The sequence below is a fragment of the Heteronotia binoei genome, chromosome 18 (assembly GCF_032191835.1).
Source record: "Heteronotia binoei isolate CCM8104 ecotype False Entrance Well chromosome 18, APGP_CSIRO_Hbin_v1, whole genome shotgun sequence".
Classification (NCBI taxonomy): Eukaryota; Metazoa; Chordata; class Lepidosauria; order Squamata; family Gekkonidae; genus Heteronotia; species Heteronotia binoei.
In genome coordinates, this window is record NC_083240.1 from 34,344,227 (window position 1) to 34,364,156 (window position 19,930).

At 49.9% G+C, this 19,930-nt stretch overlaps 1 protein-coding gene across 1 annotated transcript in view; it reads left to right on the plus strand.

The window, feature by feature from the left end:
• The window catches only part of SARM1 (sterile alpha and TIR motif containing 1), a 32,306-nt gene extending 18,785 nt beyond the window's left edge, over nucleotides 1–13,521 (plus strand). The window contains exons 3-9 of the mRNA XM_060259494.1: nucleotides 1,001–1,213; nucleotides 2,696–2,787; nucleotides 4,649–4,884; nucleotides 8,314–8,416; nucleotides 9,332–9,521; nucleotides 11,969–12,090; nucleotides 13,381–13,521. Coding sequence (XP_060115477.1) covers nucleotides 1,001–1,213; nucleotides 2,696–2,787; nucleotides 4,649–4,884; nucleotides 8,314–8,416; nucleotides 9,332–9,521; nucleotides 11,969–12,090; nucleotides 13,381–13,510 — 1,086 coding nt within the window. The 3' untranslated portion in view covers nucleotides 13,511–13,521. The remainder of the gene's footprint in view (nucleotides 1–1,000; nucleotides 1,214–2,695; nucleotides 2,788–4,648; nucleotides 4,885–8,313; nucleotides 8,417–9,331; nucleotides 9,522–11,968; nucleotides 12,091–13,380) is intronic.
• Nucleotides 13,522–19,930: the final 6,409 nt, after the last annotated feature.

Consider the following 19,930-nt stretch of genomic DNA (forward strand, 5'->3'; position numbering starts at 1 on the left):
CTGGGGCAGTGATGCTCTGTATTCTTAGGGGGCAAGAGTGGGAGGGCTTCTGGAGTTCTGTCCCCACTGGTGGATCTCCTGATGGCACCTGGTTGTTTTGGCCACTGTGTGACACAGAGTGTTGGACTAGAGGGGCTATTGACCCAAACATGGCTTCTTTTGCATTTGTAGTGTTTGCTTTATGGTATTTGGGCTGCCCAGAGGAGGTACAAAATGGCATAACAATCATACTGAAGACACTGAGTGAGAACTCTGAGAAGGTGAAAGCCAGCTTTTCCTGACTGAAAATGAAAGCCAGCTGCTAGTTCTGGGCTTGGCTTGGTCTAAAGCAGGGGTGGCCAATGGTAGCTCTCCAGATGTTTTTTGCCTACAACTCCCATCAGCCCCAGCCATTGGCCATGCTGGTTGGTGCTGATGGGAGCTGTAGGCAAAAAACATCTGGAGAGCTACCCTTGGCCACCCCTGGTCTAAAGGCATGCAAGCAAGGCGGCTATATCCAGGGCTTTTTTGGAGCAGGAACGCTGTTCTGGCTGGCTTGGTGCCAAGGTGTGTGACCTAATATGCGAATGAATTCCTGCTAGGATTTTTCTACCCAAAACCCCGTATGTGAAACAATGGTGACAACAGGGATATGGCCTAATATGCAAATGAATCCCTGATGGGTTTTTTCTACAAAAAGGCCTGCGTAAAACAATGGTGACATCAGGGGGCGTGGCTAAATATGCAAATGAGTTCCTACTGGGCTTTTCTACATGAAATTCATTTGCATATTAGGCCACACACCCCGATGTCACCACTGTGTGAAACAATAGTGACATCAGGGTGTGGCCTAATATGCAAATGAGTCCCTGATGGGCTTTTCCCACAAAAAAGCCTTGTGTGAAACAATGGTGACATCAGGGGGTGTGGACTAATATGCAAATTAGTTCCTGCTGGTCTTTGCCCTACTTGTATCCCATACCGGTATGCCCGACTGATCTTGCTCTCTTTCGCTGCCCAGATTTTTACAGAGATTGGGGCCATCCAGAGTCTGAAGAGGATCGTCTGCTACTCTCCCAATGGCACCACCTCTTCCTTGGCCAAGAAGGCTCTCCGTGCCATGGGAGAGGAGGTTCCCCAGCGCCTCCTGCCCACTGTGCCCAACTGGAAACCCCTGGAGGTGCAGAAGTGGCTCCAGCAGATTGGCTTCGTCAAGTACTGCCCACTTTTCTTGGTGAGGCTTGCGGGAGTTGGGCAGGAAGCCCTTCACAGGGCTTGCCAGTTCCCGTGTCTCCCTCTGTCCGAAATAGGGCTGCCAAGCTCCCCCTGGGGGTGGGTTTTCCCCCAGTTTGGGGGTCCCCAACCTGCTGGCAAGGAGCGGGCTGCCAGGGGGATCCCCACTCCCAAAGAGCTCCATTGTCACATGATGTGCCCAGCATGATTATGTCACCTAGGAGTAATGTAATTGTGCTGGGTACATCGCTCAGGGGACGCTTTAGCATTTGGGTAAAAACTCTATGGTACCATAGAGTTTTTACCCAAATCCTAGAGTATCCCTGGTGCAACATGCCCAGCACAATAACGTCACTTCCGGGTGATGTCATCACCCTATGCACACTTTGCATGAGAGAGAAGAATCCCCTGCTGAAGCCAAGGTAGGACTTGGGAACCCTAGTCCAGAGCCTTCACCAGTTAACCGAACGATCAAGACTGTGTGCCCACAGCAGGCCATTGGTACTGCTGCTCCTTCCCCACCCAGAAAATGCTTTTCATTGACTGGCATGCTCTCCATCCAAGCATGTGCTGAAGTTCAGCATCTGATGAAGAGCACAGGCCTCATAGGGATGCCAGCCTCTGAGTAGGGCCTGGAGATCTCCTGGAATTACAACTCATCTCTAGACTATAGAAATCAGTTCCCCTGGAGAAAATGGCAGCTTTGGAGGTTGGACTCTGTCATTATACCCTGCGGAGGTCCCTCCCCTCCCCAAAGGCCACCCTTCCCCAGCTCCACCCCCAAATCTCCAGGAATTTTCCAGCCCTGGCAACCCTACATCCATCCTGTCCCAAGGATCCCAGGATTCCAGGCCCAATAACAGGCCCACAGCTTTAGACACTCCTGTCAGCGAAGGTTCATTGAAGTTCCCAAATGAGCAGACTTGTTATTTGAAACAAAGTTGCCTTTATTGTATACTCCAAAGTTACTCCAACATGATAGGTATTGGAACTGATGGCAAGCAGTTCAAATCATTGGTATTTAACATTCTACATCAAAGCAATTGCATCTACACCCCAATTCCCAAAACAAAGGCTGCTTTTGCATGTGAGAGTTTTCACACGACCCCCCCCCCCCCTTATCTTTTCAGCTAGTGGTTACATTTCCCAGCGGCAATGTCCTTGCTGCCTCTAGGGGGGGAGGTGAGAATCTGGCGGGTGCTCTCCACTTCAAAGACTGCCTAACAACCTTTGATATTCCTGGGAAGCTACTCTTTGGCTATGCCCTACTTGCCCCCCCCTCTACTATTCTACGGTCATAGGTTAGTGAACATATATGTATATTAATCAATATGGTTAGTAATTAGCATTTAGCAATAGTATCAATGAACAGAGTCTGACAACTCCCCCTAGTGAGGATCTCTGACTAACCCAGATTGGTCTGCCTTCCCCCTTCCAAGCCCTTCCTGTTTCCCAAATCTTTGGACATTTCTTCCCTTGGCAGGAGCACCAGGTAGATGGAGATCTGTTGCTGCGGCTGACTGAGGAGGACTTGAAGGGGGATCTTGGCATGGACTCCAGCATCACTCGCAAGCGGTAAGGCTAATCCCGCCCCCTGCCCTGCAAATCCCTTTGTATACACCCCAAATGCCATGAGAAGGGGGTGGTGCAATTACAGACACACTGAAGGGCTCCAAGGAAGGGGGGGGGGGGGAGAGAATGTCTGAAAGGACTGGAATGTGTCACTCAACAGAACCACCCGGAAAGTTTCTGAATGAGGCTGAACTTCTTCATTTTTTTTATAGTGGTCTTTTCAGCCTTTATTTAAAAATTGCAATGCAGGTTAAAATTCCAACTCAGTGAAAGCTTTCACTTATGTTGTCGAAGGCTTTCACGGCTGGAGTCCATTGGTTGTTGTAGATTTTCCAGGCTGTGTGGCCGTGGTCTTGGCATTGTGAGATCTGATGTTTCGCCAGAACTGTGACTGGCATCCTCAGAGGTGTAACCCAGAAAACTGGAGTTCTCTCTGGGTCAAATTGAGAAATTGGGTCAAAATGCCAGTCACAAAGCCTGGAAAATCTACAACAACCAACAAACGTTCACTTCATTGGCACTTCCTGTTAGAATTATCCAGTGGAAGGAGAAACAGGAAGTAGGGTTGCCAAGTCCAATTCAAGAAATATCTGGGGACTTTGGGGGTAGAGCCAGGAGACATTGAGGGCGGAGCCAGGAACAAGGGTGTGACAAGCATAACTGACCTCCAAGGGAGTTCTGGCCATCACATTTAAAGGGACAGCACACCTGGTCCAATCGTTTTGATACTTGGAGGGTACTTTGGGGAGAGGCACTAGATACTATACTGAAAATTTGGTGCCTCTACCTCAAAAAACAGCTCCCCCAGAGCCCCCGAAACCTCCAGATCAATTCCCCATTATACTCTATGAGAATTCATCTCCACATGGGGAATAATGAAGTGCCCAGCAGACGTTTCCCTCCCTCCCCCCCCCCCATTTCTGGTGACTCTGAAGTGAGGGATTGGCCTCTCTACTCATGAGTTGCTGCCAACTTCTTCAAAGTAACACAGACACCCCATCCCAAGAGGAAGCCTTTCTCAAGTAGAGACTGGAGCCTCTGGAGGGGAAAAGTCACATGGTGGCTTTGGAGGCGGGGCTTCCCCCTGCTGGCCAGTTGACTGGGGGCAGGAAGGAGCCTGGGAAAGTGGAAGAACCCCTGCTGGGACTTGGGGATTGGCAAGCCTAACAGGAAGACAGTCTGAGAGGTCCCAATCCTAGCACTGAAGATCTGGCCCTTGGGTTACCACAGTGTGATGAGAGCTGGGTTGTTTGGTGTCCCTGATCCGGCACAGACTTACCCCTGGGGAGAGTTGTCAACTTACAGATGAGGGCTGAGGATCTCACAGAATTGCAGCTGGTCAATAGATTACAGAGATCAGCCCCTTGGAGAAGATGGCTGCTTTGGAGGGTGGACTCTATGGAGCTCCCTCCTTTCCCCCAAACCCAAGAATTGACAGGGATTTCACATCCCAGAATTGGAGACGATGACAGACCCCTTGCTTATTCAGTTCTGTGAGGTAGATTGTTCCCGCCAAAACTGCTGTTTCTCACTCTAACTGAGCAACCCCCTTGCAGTGGGTGTTAATGCACATATTATAAATTTTTATGTGTTCCATGTTGTGATAGTAGAGTTAACTGCCCAAGGCCAGAGTTTTATTGTGGAAAAGCAGGAGTCCCGTCGATATTCCCTTTGTAAATGGCACTTGACGTGAAGTAAATAACTGAACAGGCAAGGGGTCTGTTGTAGAGACCAGTCGCTGGGCTAGCCCTGTGGGAGAGGAAGGCTGTCTCGCTCTCTTCTAGCCATATTGCATAAAAACACCAACCCCCAACTGCCCAATTGAATCGCTGCCCTACCTGGTGGTCCCCTTCTGCCTTCCCAGGTTTTTCCGTGAACTGACTGAACTGAAGACTTACGCCAATTACTCCACCTGTGACCGGAGCAATCTGTCTGACTGGCTGGGCAGCGTGGACCCCAAATTCCGCCAGTACACCTACAACCTAGTGACCTGTGGCATTGACCGGAACTTCCTCCACCGCGTCACTGAGCAGCAGCTGCAAGAAGACTGCCAGGTTGACGTTGGTTTCCATCGAGTCCGCATCCTCAATGCGGCACGTGGTGAGTGGTGGGGGGGAGGGAGTCTGTTATCTGGCTCCGCCCTGGGCAGGAAACCAAAGAACCATAGGGGAAGGACCCCAGCATTCATCTTAATGAAATCCTAAAGCAGGAAGCCTCACATCAACAAAATCCCATCACTTCTCCCACTATGGCCCTGACCTGGATAGCCTGATCTCATCAGAACTTGGAAGCTAAGCAGGGCCAACTCTGGAAACACTTGGATGGGAGAGCTCCTTGGAATACCAGCAGTCAGGAGGGCAGGGGCAGGCTTTAATCAGCTACCTCTCTGAATATCCTTCAGGCCCCCAATAGGGGTCAGTCACCAGAGGTCACCATGACTTCCAGGTATATATATCCACTAACATGTGCACGTGCAAATTAAAAAGAAAACCTTATCTTACTATCGATATGCACAGTTCAATTCTCCATTATATCCTATGGCTCGGGAGTCACATGTGGCTTTCATACATATTGCGTGGCGCTCAAAGCCCCCATCATCCTATCGGCCAGCCTGGAGAAAGCATTTCTCTCTTTAAATCACTTCTCCAAGCCAAGCCAGCTGGCAACTTGGAAAATGCATTTAAAGTTGCTTTCTTTCCACTTCCTCTCTCCCCCTATTTTTCCGCCGGCCTTCCTGCCTTGCGACTTTCAAATATCTGAAGTCCATGTCTTGTGGCTCTCAAACATCTGATGTTTATTCTATGTGGCTCTTATATTAAGCAAGTTTGGCCACCCCTGCCTATGGGAATCAGTCTCTACAGGGGTGGCCAACGGTAGCTCTCCAGATGTTTTTTGCCTACAACTCCCATTGGCCATGCTGGCTGGGGCTGATGGGAGTCATAGGCAAAAAACATCTGGAGAGCTACTGTTGGCCACCCCTGGTATAGGAAATAATGGAGTGCCCAGCAGCTATTTCCCTCCCTCCCCATTAAGTATGAAAGTATGAGAAGTGATCCTGGAAGCAAATTAAGATCTCAAAAACAAGAGGGCAGCCAAAGCCTCCACCCCCTCTCCCATGATCTGCCTTGTACTGGTTGCTACCGAGCCAATCTGTGCTTTTCCGTGGAAGAGGAGAAGAGATTCCTTATCATTTCTAGTTCCACTAAAGGGGAAAAAAACCCAGAACTATAAAATGGAAAGAGGGAACAAGTGGTGAGATGAGTAATTAAAAAGCTGGGTGCCAGTTCGGGACACAGTTAATTAAAGGCTTGATTGAAATCATCTGGAAGCTGCTGTTGAGCTACCACAAATGCTGGTGGAGAACTTTATTGGTTGACAGAAACCCCATGGGACCCAATGGGAAACACATGCAGGATTTCGCTGCAGGGCAGTAATGCGCTACCCAGTTTTGCCTTTGCTATGTTAGGTGGGCATCGTGACATTTCAGTGGGAATATATAACATGATGGTTCTGGATTGTGCTTTGGCTTCTAGTTGTCTGCAGCTGAGCACGGCAGTGGTGTTGCTAGGGCAGGGAGTGAAAGCAGCTAGCTCATGCCCATCTTTCTTTCTTCCTCTCAGCTTTGTGGGGAGCCAGCCTTTCCCGCCTTTGGAAATTGAAATGACAGGTGTGCATATCAATGAATTGATAAAATTGATCACTGGTTCACCCAGCCATCTCCCTCCCTCTCCTGTTTGGAGCCAGTTTGGTGTAGTGGTTAAGTGTGCAGACTCTTATCTGGGAGAACCGAGTTTGATTCCCCACTCCTCCACTTGCACCTGCTGGAATGGCCTTGAGTTAGCCATAGCTCTAGCAGAGGTTGTCCTTGAAAGGGCAGCTGTTGTGAGAGCCCTCTCAGCCTCTCTCACCTCACAGGGTGTCTGTTGTGGAGGGAGAAGATATAGGAGATTGTAAGTCGCTCTGAGACTCTGATTCAGAGAGAAGGGCGGGGTATAAAGCTGCAGTCTTCTTCTTCCTCCTCCTCCTCCCCCAGCCCATGTTTTTGACGGGCTATCCAAGTCTTGTTTTTCAGGAGCATCAAAGAACCTCATGGACTCCAGCTTTCTGTATTCCTACTTTATCACCCTTTTGCTTAAAAACTTTTAAATACAAAGAGCAGGAGGCAGAACAGGTTTCTCAGTGGGGTTCCAGGCGCATGCCAATCAGGGCTGCTTTGAACAGTCCCTTCCCAGAAAAGAAGAAAATGGATGACTGGACTGAAGACAGAGGGAGCATTTCCAAAACGGATTCATGGCTCTAAAAATGTTCCATTGGTGTTCACCCTCTGTTGAATTCCTGACTGGCCTCTTTCCAGTCAGGAAGAGCCAGTTTGGTGTAGTGATTAAGTGTGCGGACTCTTATCTGGGAGAACCGGGTTTGATTCCCCACTCCTCCTCTTGCACCTGCTGCAATGGCCTTGGGTCAGCCATAGCTCTGGCAGAGGTTGTCCTTGAAAGGACAGCTGCTGTGAGAGTCCTCTCAGCCCCACCCACCTCACAGGGTGTTTGTTGTGGGGGAGGAAGATAAAGGAGATTGTGAGTCGCTCTGAGACTCTTTGGAGTGGAGGGCGGGATATAAATCCAATATCTTCAACTTTATCTTCTTCTTCTTCCATTGAACAGGGGCTATTTTTTTTTTTTTGTAGAATAAGCCCAGCAGAATTTCTTTGCAAATTAGGCCGCACCTCCTGACATCACCATTGTTTCACACAGGGTTTTTCACACAAGGAGAGTCAGTTTGGTGTAGTGCTGAAGTGTGCGGACTCTTTTCTGAGAGATCCAGGTTTGATTCCCCACTTCTCCACTTGCAGCTGCTGGAATGGCCTTGGGTGAGCCCTAGCTCTCGTAGGAATTGTCCTTGAAAGGGCAGCTTCTGGGAGAGCTCTCTCAGCCCCACCCACCTCACAGGGTGTCTGTTGTGGGGGAGGGAGATAAAGGAGATTGTGAGCTGCTCTGAGATTCAGAGTGGAGGGTGGGATATAAATCCAATATCGTCGTGTTCTTTTTTGTAGAAAAAGCCCAGGTGGGACTCATTTGCATATTAGGCCACACCCCCTAATACAAAGCCAGCTGGAACTGCATTCCTGCTTTTAAAAAGCCCTGCATTGAACTCTGTGGTAGGGAAGATCAGTAAAGGACAGCCAGGGGGGGAAATGTTTTCCTGAGGTCTCCAAGCCTTGCTGCCAGCAGGCCAGCCTGAAGGGAATGAATGAGAGCCACAGATGCTGCCCAGGATTTTTTCAATCCACTGTTGGATCTGCTTGGCCAACATGTGGGCAGGAGCAGAGCAGTCAAAACTCTGGTTTGCTTCAGAAGGCCAGCGATTCCATCCCCTACCATTCCTCTGCTGGCTTCTGGGCTCCTCCTTTCTCTTCTCTCTGGGGTCCTCTTGAAGCCTTGAAGACCCTTTCTGATGTTTGGAAGGGCTGAACAGTCAGTGCCTGTGGCTCAAGTCGAGCCCTTCACCCTTGCTTGCTTTTTTCCTGCCCAGAGATGCTCCACTCCCCCTTGCCCTACACCAATGGGAAAGCCACCTTGGAGGGGACAGACGTGTTCATCAGCTACCGAAGAATCTCAGGCTCCCAGCTGGCCAGGTGAGAGGGCTGCCAGGCATGAGGTGCATGAAGTGTGGCAGTGCATGTAGTCTGGAGACCTTTTTGGCAAAACAAAAAAGGCCCCTTTTAAAGAAGTGGCATGCCGAGAGGCCAAAAGAGAGAGAGATTGGGTGGGCAGTGGTCACGGGCTTCAGCTGAAAGGGAGGATTCAGTCTACTAGAGACCTCTCCAATGGAAGATGGCATGGTATAGCTTGATCTCATCAGATCTTCGAAGCTAAGCAAGGTCAGTACTTGGAAGGGAGACTACCAAAAAAATGACTTTGCGGAGGAAAACAAAAGCAAACCGTCTCTGCTTCTCCCTTGCCTTGGAAGCCCCTTCCTGGGGTCACCAGAAGTTAGAAGCTAAGCCGGGTCAGTCCTTGGAAGAGAAACCACCAAGGAAGGTTCTGCAGAGGAAGGCGATGGCCAACCACCTCTGCTTCTCCCTTGCCTTGAAAGCCCCTTGCTGGCGTTGTCAGCTGTGACTTGACAGTGCTTTACACACACGCAGTTGCCTTTCCAGTTCAGAGTCCCTTAGTTATAGCTATGCGGGATGCTTCATAGCCTGCTTGTAGGAATGCCAGCTTCAACTTTAGAAATGATCAGAAATTTGGGGGTGGGACCTGTGGAGGGGAGGGTTTAGAGAGGGAAGGGGCCTCAAGAAGCTATGGTGACATAGCATCCACCTTCCAAAGCAGTCCTATTCTCCAGGTGAACTGTTCTCTGGAGATCAGTTGTAATTCTGGGAGATCTCCAGATCCCAACTGGAGACTGGCAATGCTACCTACTTGGCAGTTTACCCAGGGGCATCCCACTCTCTGCTGCTGGAGACAGATTGCTAGGCTAGATGGTGCTTTTGGTCTGAGATGGCCAGATGATTCTTCCCTTCTGATACCTCCTTGCTCTTTGCCAGCCTCTTGAAAGTCCACCTCCAGCTGCACGGATTCACCGTCTTCCTGGATGTGGAGAAACTGGAGGCTGGGAAGTTTGAGGACAAGCTGATCCAGAGCGTCATGAGTGCCCGCAACTTCGTGCTGGTCCTTTCCTCCCATTCCTTGGATAAGTGCATGGAAGACAATGAAGGCAAAGACTGGGTGCACAAGGTAAGTGTGCCGTCGTGGGGAGGGGAGAATGGCAAGGGACCAAATGGCCTGCAGCATCATGCGGCTCCCTGGACGGCAGCTGCATTGCAGAAAGACGCTGGCAATGCGAATAACTCGAGAGGTCCTTCCTCCACCTCTCGAGAAAACCATGGTGGGCATTCTGCAATCTCTCTGGGCATGTTCCGAAACTGGCTTTGCTCACAGATCTAAGCACTCTGGTGGTTTCTGCTTTGGACTTTCTTCCTTTATTGAACATATGAAGCTGCCTTCTACTGAATCAGACGCTCGGTCCATCCAAGTCAGTATTGTCTACTCAGACTGGCAGCGGCTCACCAGGGTCTCAGGCTGAGGTTTTTCATGCCTACTTGCCTGGACCCTTTTTAGTTGGAGATGCCGGGGATTGAACCTGGGACTTTCTGCTTATCAAGCAGATGCTCTACCACTGAGCCACCGTCCCTCCCTGCAAAGCCTTGTGGGCAATTCCTGGTGAACTTCCAGCAGGAGGAGGGGAACTTTGCAGGCATTTCAGAGGCCACCTCGGTATCCCTCTTTTTCTGGGATTAGGCATTTAATTTGGAAAGTTAGGCTAAGATGGTGCAGGTCACAGAATCCAGTTTTCCTTGGAGCTTAAAAGGGAGGAGGAGCAAGATGAACCAGCAGGGATGCTCATCTAATTTTGCTAGCTGACTCATACCTTTTTTTTCTGACCTAAAAGCAAAGACCAGAACTGCTTAGCCATCACCTGAGTTCAGCTGATAGCGTGTGGCTGACCCAAGGTCACCCTGCAAGCCTCCAGGGCAGAGTGGAGATTCGAAACTGGGTTTTCCAGATCCTATGACATTATAACCACTACACCATGCTGGTTTTCTCTGTCTTCCCACTGAATGAAACCAACCCCAAGAGACATCAGGGTGCAAAGCTTTCAGGCCACCCCAGTTAATAACTCCTCAGACTCAGGGGGGGGGGGTTGGAGGAGACAGGAAAGGCTACAGCTGCCTGTGGTCTGACTCAGGTAGCTTCATGTGGCTGATCCTGGGTATTCAGACTTGCAGATTAGATGAATTGGGCACCTTCTTGCTTCTTACAGAAATGGTACCTCCAAGACTTTGCTGATTCCCTCCAGTTCGGTGTAGTGGTTAAGTGCATGGACTCTTATCTGGGAGAACCAGGTTTGATTCCCCACTCCTCCACCTGCACCTGCTGGAATGGCCTTGGGTCAGCCATAGCTTGCGTAGTTGTCCCTGAAAGAGCAGCTTCTGGGAGAGCTCTCTCAGCCCCACCCACCTCACAGGGTGTCTGCTGTGCGGGGTGTGGGGGGGAGGTAAAGGAGATTGTGACTGTTCTGAGACTCTGAGGGTGATTTCACACAGGAGGTTTGCCCCGACCTAGCTCTGCCTCCCATTCGGATTAAAAGTGCACGATCACATGAGCACATCTGCTCTCCCAGCTGCACCTGCACTCACCCCGTCTCCAGACGCCTCCTATCCATATCAAAAAGCTACCTGGATTTTCCCGATAGCGTCCCCCGAATCAGATGTAGGTCGCATAATCGGCAGGTGTCTGAAAGCCCCAGGGCGACTCATAAGCAGAAGAGCTGTGTGATCACACCAAGCCAGTTGGGTGTAGTGGTTAAATGTGCGGACTCTTATCTAGGAGAACTGGGTTTGATTCCCCACTCCTCCACTTGCACCTGCTAGCATGGCCTTGGGTCAGCCATAGCTCTGGCAGAGGTTGTCCTTGAAAGGGCAGCTGCTGTGAGAGCCCTCTCCAGCCCCACCCACCTCACAGGGTGTCTGTTGTGGGGGAGGAAGGTAAAGGAGATTGTGAGCCGCTCTGAGACTCTTCGGAGTGGAGGGTGGGATATAAATCCAATATCATCCAATATCATCATCCAGCCATTTCCAGCAAGGTCCAGGTCCCACAGCCCGCCCCCGCCCCCCCCCCCCCGCAACCCCTCTCCAAGGTGCGCTTCTCCGATTGAGCGCACATAAGGGGGCCTTATTTAAAGAGACAACCCTTTCTGCAGCGGGTTCGTGGTTGAGCTGGGCTAGCAGTGTGAATGGGCAACCACTAGCCACTGTCGGGATCCTGCCGCTTCAGCAGTGGCTGTCTGATAGCCCAGAAATGGTTCAAACGTTAGCGATTTTTATTTTTGGAACGGGATAAAATCGTGTCAGTTTCACAGTGTGAAACCAGCCTCAGATTCAGAGTGGCGGGCGGGATATAAATCCAATATCTTCATCTGTCACCACTGGTCAGTCTTTCCTGGGAAATGTACCGAAGTTCCACATTCTGCTCTGAAGAAACCTAGAACCGAGTCTAACCTGAAGTGACCTTAACTGGGGGCCTTCCCCGTGATGCCCAGTGCTCTCTCCACAGCGGAGGCTGTTTTTATGCACTCCAAAGAAAAAGGAAGGGGAAAGAAAGACTTCTGGTTTCTTTAACAGGAAATCGCCATGGCCTTGAGCTGCGGGAAAAATGTCATCCCAGTGACAGACCATTTCGAGTGGCCTGACCCCAAGACACTCCCTGAGGACATGCGGGCTGTCCTGAAATTCAACGGCATCAAGTGAGTGGGCAGAGGAACCCCCTCCCACAGGGCACAGTGGGGGGCAACAGGATCCATTCTCTTTGCCGGAAAAGGTGGAGGGTGCAAATCTGGGGGAATGTTCTTTTCTTGGGGCAATGCACGTCAACCGATTGGGAACTGGTCTGTGTGGTTTTCCTCCAAAGAGACGGCTGTGAGTTAAGAAAAACAGCTTTCTCAGTTCCTTTTAACCGCTACTTAAATCTGCAGAAATCAGCAGCTCCTGTTTGCGCTGCAAGTTCAAGAAAATGAAACCCCCAGAAAAGAGTACATTACAGTCTTCACGAATACTTTACCATGCAATAGTATATAATAATATCAAACAGATGCCCCTCATACAATATCAAAATACACAGTAAGCTATGAACTTTCAACAGTACAATTAGAAATCACACACAACAAAAATAGACAAACATGGGAGTATGCCTGTATATTTCTGTTGGGTGTAATTTCTAATTGTACAATTTACTGGGGGTTTCCTTTGGTTGAGCTTGCTTACCCCCAGGACCAGTGTTTGTTTGCACTGCAAGGCACAGCTAGCAGAGGCCAGCTCGACAGGCATGCAGAAGGCCTCTGGAGGCAAGAGGGCTGGTAAAGGCCTCGCCTCTGGGGACGATTTGGAAGAGCTGCCCCGCCGCCACCAGCCCCGGTGGGCACTTCTGGGCATGCTCATCCAAGGAGCCCTGAATTTGGAAAGGGTGTTGGTGGGGGAAGCACTGTCTCATCTGCTTCTTCCTTGCCACAATATCCTGCTTGCATTCCCATTCAAAAAGTCTGCAACTTCGCCCAGGGGAGGGAGGAGGTTTTCCCTGACACCTCCCCCTCCAGACCCTGCATGGCCCCAGGTCTGCTGAACATCTAGGCTTTGGAATTGCATCTGATGCCCCCTCTCTGCCCTGGGTGGCTCAGGCTAGCCTGCTCTTGTCAGATCTCAGAATCTAAGTAGGGTTGGCCCTGGTTAGTACTTGGATGGGAGACCACCTTTCTCTGCAAGGGAGGAGCCTCAGCCCATGGAGAAAACAGAGGTTGTGCTCTGTAGCTCCTGTGCAATTGGGCAAGCCTTGCAAAGCAAGCCATGACGCAGAAGGAAGCAAGAGCGTGAGAAGGAAGCAAATGACAGCCAGCTGCTTGGGGGCCTGAGGGCTCCTGATTCTGTCCCCAGGCTGCATGTTTGACACCCCTGGCCTAGAGCTTGGGAGGCCTTTCAGCAAAGCACTATAGGTCGGGTTCTTCCGTGCTCCCCTCAGCTGGACTTCTTTCTTTGCCCCGCAGGTGGTCCCACGAGTACCAAGAGGCCACGATCGAGAAAATCATCCGCTTCCTGCAGGGCCGTTCGTCCCGAGATTCTTCCGCCGGTTCCGAGAACAGCCTGGAATGCGGACCTCCAATGGGACAGACCTAGAACCGGCAGGAGCTGCCAACTGCTTTCTGCGAGGTGGAGAAAGGGACCTGTCTTTTCCTTCCCTCTGGGTAGCCAAGAGTGGCCTTACTCATCACCCTCCCTGCCTTTAGCTGATGCCACGGTCTGTTTGCCCTGGGCTGCTCCCTCTTTGGCAGGTGCCGGGTTGGAAGTTGCATATTCAGCAGGGGGGGGGGGGTCCCTTCAGCCAGAAAGGTCCTTGGCTGACCCCCCCCCCCCCACTTATTACGTGTGACTTTTCAGCTAAGGCTCTCAATCTTTTGGGACTTCTGCAATCAGGTCGCCTCCTCTTCCTGTTTAGGAGCCTTTGTAGCGTGATCTACCACCCAAAATTTATCAGCTTCTCAGTTATCACAGCTTCCCTACCCCAAAAGGCTCTTGCATTTCAGGCCTTTTTGGGTCAGCAAAAAAGACTTCAATGGGGTTTCAAAAATCGCAGTGTACCGAGGTCTTTCTCTCCCTGTGGCATAACTACGCGGGGTTCCCGAATGAAAACGACAGGTGATCGACTGAGGGTAGACCAAAAAGGCTCTTTCTTAGAACACGGTTTGTGGAACTCATTGCCACAGGATGTGGCAAAAGCTGATGGCTTTTGAAAGGGCTCGTACAAGTTCATGAGGGACAGTGGCAATTAGCCATGATTGCTAAATGAAGCTTCCATATTCAGAGGCGGTCCAACAGCAGGGAAAGGACAAAAGGAGATGACCAGGGGTGGAATTATAGCAGGAGCTCCTTTGCATATTAGGCCACACCCCCTTGATGTAGCCAAGCCTCCAAGAGCTTACAAAAAAGAGCCTTGTAAGTTCTTGGAGGATTGGCTACATCAGGTGGGTGTGGCCTAATATGCAAAGGAGCTAGAATTCCACCCCTGGAGGTGATCCTTGCCTTCCATGTTGGGTATGTATGAGGGGGGAGGCTTCCTGAAGGCATTAGCTGTCCTCTGCTGGAAACAGAGCGCTGGACTACATGAACTTGCCTCAGTCTGAGCCAGCAATCTGGCATCTCCATCCTGAATGACATCACATTTAAACTTTGGGCATGTGAACACACATGAAACGGCCTTATTCTGATTCACCCTCTTGGTTCATCAAAGTCAGGACTGTCTATTCAGACTGGCAGCAGCTCTCCAGGGTCTCAAGTGCAGATCCTGCACATCACCTGTCAGGTCCTTTTCACTGGAGATGCCGGGGATTGAACCTGGGACCTTCTGCATGCCAAGCTGATGCTCTCCCACAGAGCTACAGCCCATCTCCTGGTCTAGCTCCCTTCTCTGAATATAAGACTGTCGACTGCTCCACCCACCCCACCCTCTCCCTTTTTGCGCCACCCCCATTCCTCAATTAAGAAACAATCTTAATTTTTGGAGATCCAGAACCAGTCCCTGTTCATGAAAAGGCTGGGAGGCGATGCCCCCCTCAGCGCTGCAAACCAAGGACAGTCTGAGCGCCCCCCCCCCCCAAAAAATTGTGCGTGACACAAAGTGCATTTTTTTCTCTTTAAAAGTACCTCTTTAACATTTAAAAGGGGGCTGTGGTTAGTCATAGGGCCCCGTTTCCAGGATCCCAAGGCCCCCCTTGACACAATCCGTGTTTTGTCCATCCCATCACCGGAACAGCCCTGCCATTCCAGATGGGGCTGCAGTGCTAAGCCTCTGCTTGTACCCAGCAGCCTCTCTGCCTGTGCCCTCGCTCTCCCCCCTGGAAAGATCGCTCTGTTTGCCAAGGAGGAGCACAGCAGGGCAGGAGCACAGTCCAAGGCCAGTAGGAGCGGCTGTCCAGGAGAGGCTGGGGTAGGGAACAGTGGCTCTCCAGATGTTTTTTGCCTACAAATCCCATCGGCCCCTGTCATTGGCCATGCTGGCTGGGGCTGATGGGAGTTGTGGGCAAAAAGCATCTGGAGAGCCACTGTTCCCTACCCCTGGGAGAACAGTTCCAGGGCAATGCAGTTGGTTAGTGGGGGGGGGGGGGGGCGCAAAGGAGGCCAGCTGCTGAGACACCCCCTCCTTAGTTTTGGAGGATTTTGCAGCACTGTATGGCAGCTGGTTGGACTTTGCAGCACCCCTTTCTGCCTGAACAGAGCGTATAAATGCGGAATTCTGTAACACTTACCAATCACATTTCATGCCGTTACAGAAAATAGGTTCCACGGAGCCCTGAGCTAGGAGCGACAGGTGACAAACAAAACTCGGGGCGTGACTATCAGTTGGGGCTGCTCATGCAGTGGAACGCTTTAGGAACAGAGCAAATAAGTCCAAAAAGGGCATGTAATGGGTTCTTTAAAACAAACATACTAAAAACCCTGGAAACTGACTGCCAAGTGGGCAAGAAAATCTGAACTTTCCGAGCCGCATGGTAGCCGCAGCCATCCAGGGTTTCCTGCGATCTTTCCCAAAACTTTGCAGCAGAGCAAATTTGACAACAAATGAAGAAAAACTTGGGAAGTGCACCTCCCCCCCCCACCCCCCTCCGGAGACACAGGAATGCACCCTAATGCTACAGAACAGGAAAGGAGGAAAACTTGCTCCCAGCAGCACTGAACACATATACAAGGCTGAAAACGTAGGTGTTGTGGAAATTAATGCACTGTGCCAAGACCTTAGAGCAGCTGGCAGGTGGAGAACATGAAGGGACGACCAGAAGAGTCCCACCACGTCAAATCGGCCGTCTGTCTAGTCCAGCATTCTGCTTCCCGCAGTGGCCAACTGAATGCCCACAAGCATGCACACAGAGACAAGTCACAAAGCCCTTTCAGTACTATTGCTCACCAGCAACAGTTAGGCAGAAGTACACTGCCTCTGAGCATGGAGGCTCCATTTGGTCATCATGACCAGGAGTGGAATTCTAGCAGGAGCTCCTTTCTTGTTAGGCCACACACCCCAGCTGTAGCCAATCCTCCAAGAGCTTACAAGGCTCTTTTTTGTAAGCTCTTGGAGGATTAGCTACATCAGGGGTGTGTGGCCTAATATGCAAAGGAGCTCCTGCTAGAATTCCACCCCTGATCATGACTAATATTAACATAGCTCCAGAAGGGTAGCGGTGTTGATCTGCAGTAGAAGAGCTAGATTCAAGTCCAGTAGCACCGCAGAGTCCCATGAGATTTTCAAGGGATAAGCTTCTGAGACTCAAAGTTCCCTTTGTCAGATATCTGATGGAGGGAGCTTTGGCTTCCAAAATCTTGCACCCAAAAAATCTTCTTGGTTCCTAGAGTGCTACTGAACTCAAAAACAGCTGCAAGGTAGCTGCAGTCCTCCAACAATTCTTCTAATGCCCTGCACCAGGGGTGGCCAAATTTCCTTAATGTAAGAGCCACAAAGAATAAAAATCAGATGTTTGAGAGCCACAACGCAAGGCATGAATGTCAGATGTTTGAGAGCCACAAGATGGATGGAAGGAAGGAAGGAAGGAAAATTGGTGGGAAGGGAGAGGTGGAAAGAAAGCAACTGTAACTTTAAATGCATTCTCCAAGCTGCCAGCTGGCTTGGTTTGGAGAAGTGACTTAAAGAGACAAATGCCTTCTCCAAGCCATCCGATGGCGTAGTGAGGGCTCCGAAAGCCACACAATGTGTGTGAAAAAGCCACATGTGGCTCCTGAGCTGCAGTTTGGCCACCCCTGCCCTGTCAGCTAGCAGTCCTTGCTCCATCCTGTGCCAGTGAATTCCACCAGTTACCTGGGTCTTGTGACAGACGGCACACCTGCAAATACCAGACACTGCACGAAATGCTTTTCAGGAGTGCAGACTCAATACACTTTTGGGCTGCTCTAGTATCATCGTTCCTCCAGTTTTCATAATACAAGTGTTTCCAACTGACAGTCAGTCAGACCTGGCAATAAACCCGTTTGGTTTTATTCGTGGACTTTGATTTCTTCGCCGCCACTCCAGAAATGGTTTTTGCAGTTGGATGAGTACAGGTGTTGCACTGGCCGAGTACAATATCGGGATGACCCCATGCCACAGCCCAGGCAAGCATGAAAAATAGCTCCTGAAAGCTGCAGCTCTTCATCAGTTTTTAAAAGCGAGTCCTTAGCTCTCATCATTGCACAAATGGGTTTTAAGAGCATGTAGGTTCTTTTCGGTAAAAAATTTCAAAAGCTAAAGGTTGGGCGAGTAAGAATTCTAGCCAAGACTGGGAAGTTCAACTTCAATGTCCAGCCTAGCCTCCTCCCTCCCTGCAAACTTTGCAAACTGACTGAATTTGCATGATTTATCAGACTTGCAAAAGTTGCTTTATCACCATCCAGAAGCTTGTTTTTGAGCATCCACAGAGCTCTTCCACATTCTCATTTTCCTCGCCTGCATGCTCCTGTCGTTTCAGAGTGTTGTCTCCCCCGCAATGTTCCACATGTGTTTTGCTCCCTCTAGTGGTCAATTCGATATTACACTACATTACGTCCAACATAAAATCCTGCGGTTTAAAACTGTGGGCAGATATGCCAGACATAATCGGATGTAATATCGAATCGACCAGTAGAGGAAGCAAAACAGGAAAAAATGGGGGGGGGGGGACCTGCAGAACAGTGGGGGGAAATCTTGAAGCAACAGGAATGCACAAAGCCCCCAGTCCCATCCAGTGCAGAGCTGCACAAAGCAAGGAGTCAGAAAGCAGCTAGCACTGGCCATAAGCTTTGGGATGCTTCAGTGCTTGTGCCAATGATCTCCGCCCATCAGGAGCAAATAAAAGGGAATGGAGAGCCCCCAGGCACAGCTGGTTTCTTGAGGTAGTGCTAATCCCACATAGTGCAAATCCCACACAGTGGAAGCTGGGCCTCTTACTGGCTTCTTAGGTAGACTGCTGCACATAACTTAAGAGAAGATCAAACTCTCAGGAGACAACCAAATGAGAAGCTCAAGACCAGCAAACCACCATATCATACTTTAGAGCTGCATGTCCAAACGGCAGTAAAAAAGCCATCTGGGAGCAAGCACAAGGCAGAGGCAACTAGCGCACACCTGCCCTGGCACAGGATAGTTCACTGCCATTCAATGGAGTGCTTTGCCATTTGCAGTTACACTTCACTCACTCTGTAGGGGGGAAAAGCCCATTGTATCTGATTAGTTTTCCAGCTCCAAAGTTTCCCTTTGAAATTCCACGACCAATTCCCCACTAGCCTTACCCTGCTCTCACTCTCCTCTTCTCCACAGGCCTTCCTTCGGATTTCGCACAGGCTGCCCCGGGGCTGCAACTCACTTCGCCCCTTTCGCGCAGCAAACAGAAACCGTTTCTGAGAGGAACTTGCTTGCTTTGCAAACGACACAAAACCAGCGGCGGTCCAGTAAGAGCAAAATAGAGAAAAACAACTGCGCCTGAAAACAAGATTCTTAAATCACTTATAATAATATTATTCGAATTACACGAAACGTACCAAAGATATACATACAAAATTCAAACAAACGCTTCCAAAGGTCCAGTCTCTTATCGCGACATAAGATTCTTTCTGTATGACTCCTCAAAATAGTTCTTCTTCAATGGAAGTCACAAAAGGTCCAAAGTTCAATCCACCAAGAGGAGTCAGTATCCAGAATTTGACTCCGTAGGGTAATTTTCCTTCATGCTTTCCTTGCCGGCTAGAAGACCCACATTCCGCTATACAAAGCTTTTTCACAAGCCGAATAATATTCTTACTATTTGCTCTCGAAGCATCACTTTTACACACCCGTTTTACTAGACATGAAGCCGTCTTTTGAAAAAAATGTCTAGAGAAATGGGCGTGTAAAAGCGATGCTTCGAGCGGAAGAACCACATAGAATAAAGCGGGTCTTCTAGCTAGAAGTGGGTCTTCTGGCCGGCAACCACGTGAAGGAAAATTACCCTATGGAGTCAAATCCTGGATACTGACTCCTCTTGGTGGATTGAACTTTGGACCTTTTGTGACTTCCATTAAAGAAGAACTATTTTGAAGAGTCATACAGAAAGAATCTTATGTTGCTATAAGAGACTGGACCTTTGGAAGCATTTGTTTGAAATTTGTATATATCTTTTGTATGTTTAGTGTAATTCTAATAATATTATTATAAGTGATTTAAGAATCTTGCTTTCAGGTGCAGTTGTTTTTCTCTTATTTTGCTTTGCAAAAGAGGCAGAGTGACTTGCAGCCTCAGAGCAGCTTGTGCGAAATCCCAAGGAAGTCCCGCGGAGAAGAGGAGAGTGAGAGCGGGGTAAGGCTATTGGGGAATTGGTCCAGGCTGAGAAGGGGGTTTGGCTGTCCACATGAAAATGCATCTGACAGTGGAGATGTCCCTTCCTAGCTGATAGCTTCCCATTCCATAAGGGGAAGGGGGCAGGCTTCCTTGTGCCTTTTGGAAATAGCCTGACCAAGGCATGATGGCCCAGCTCCTTCCTTTCCGCTCTCAGCTCCACATGGCCTTTTTCACCCCCCAGTTCAGCTGGTGCCTTTGAATAGAGG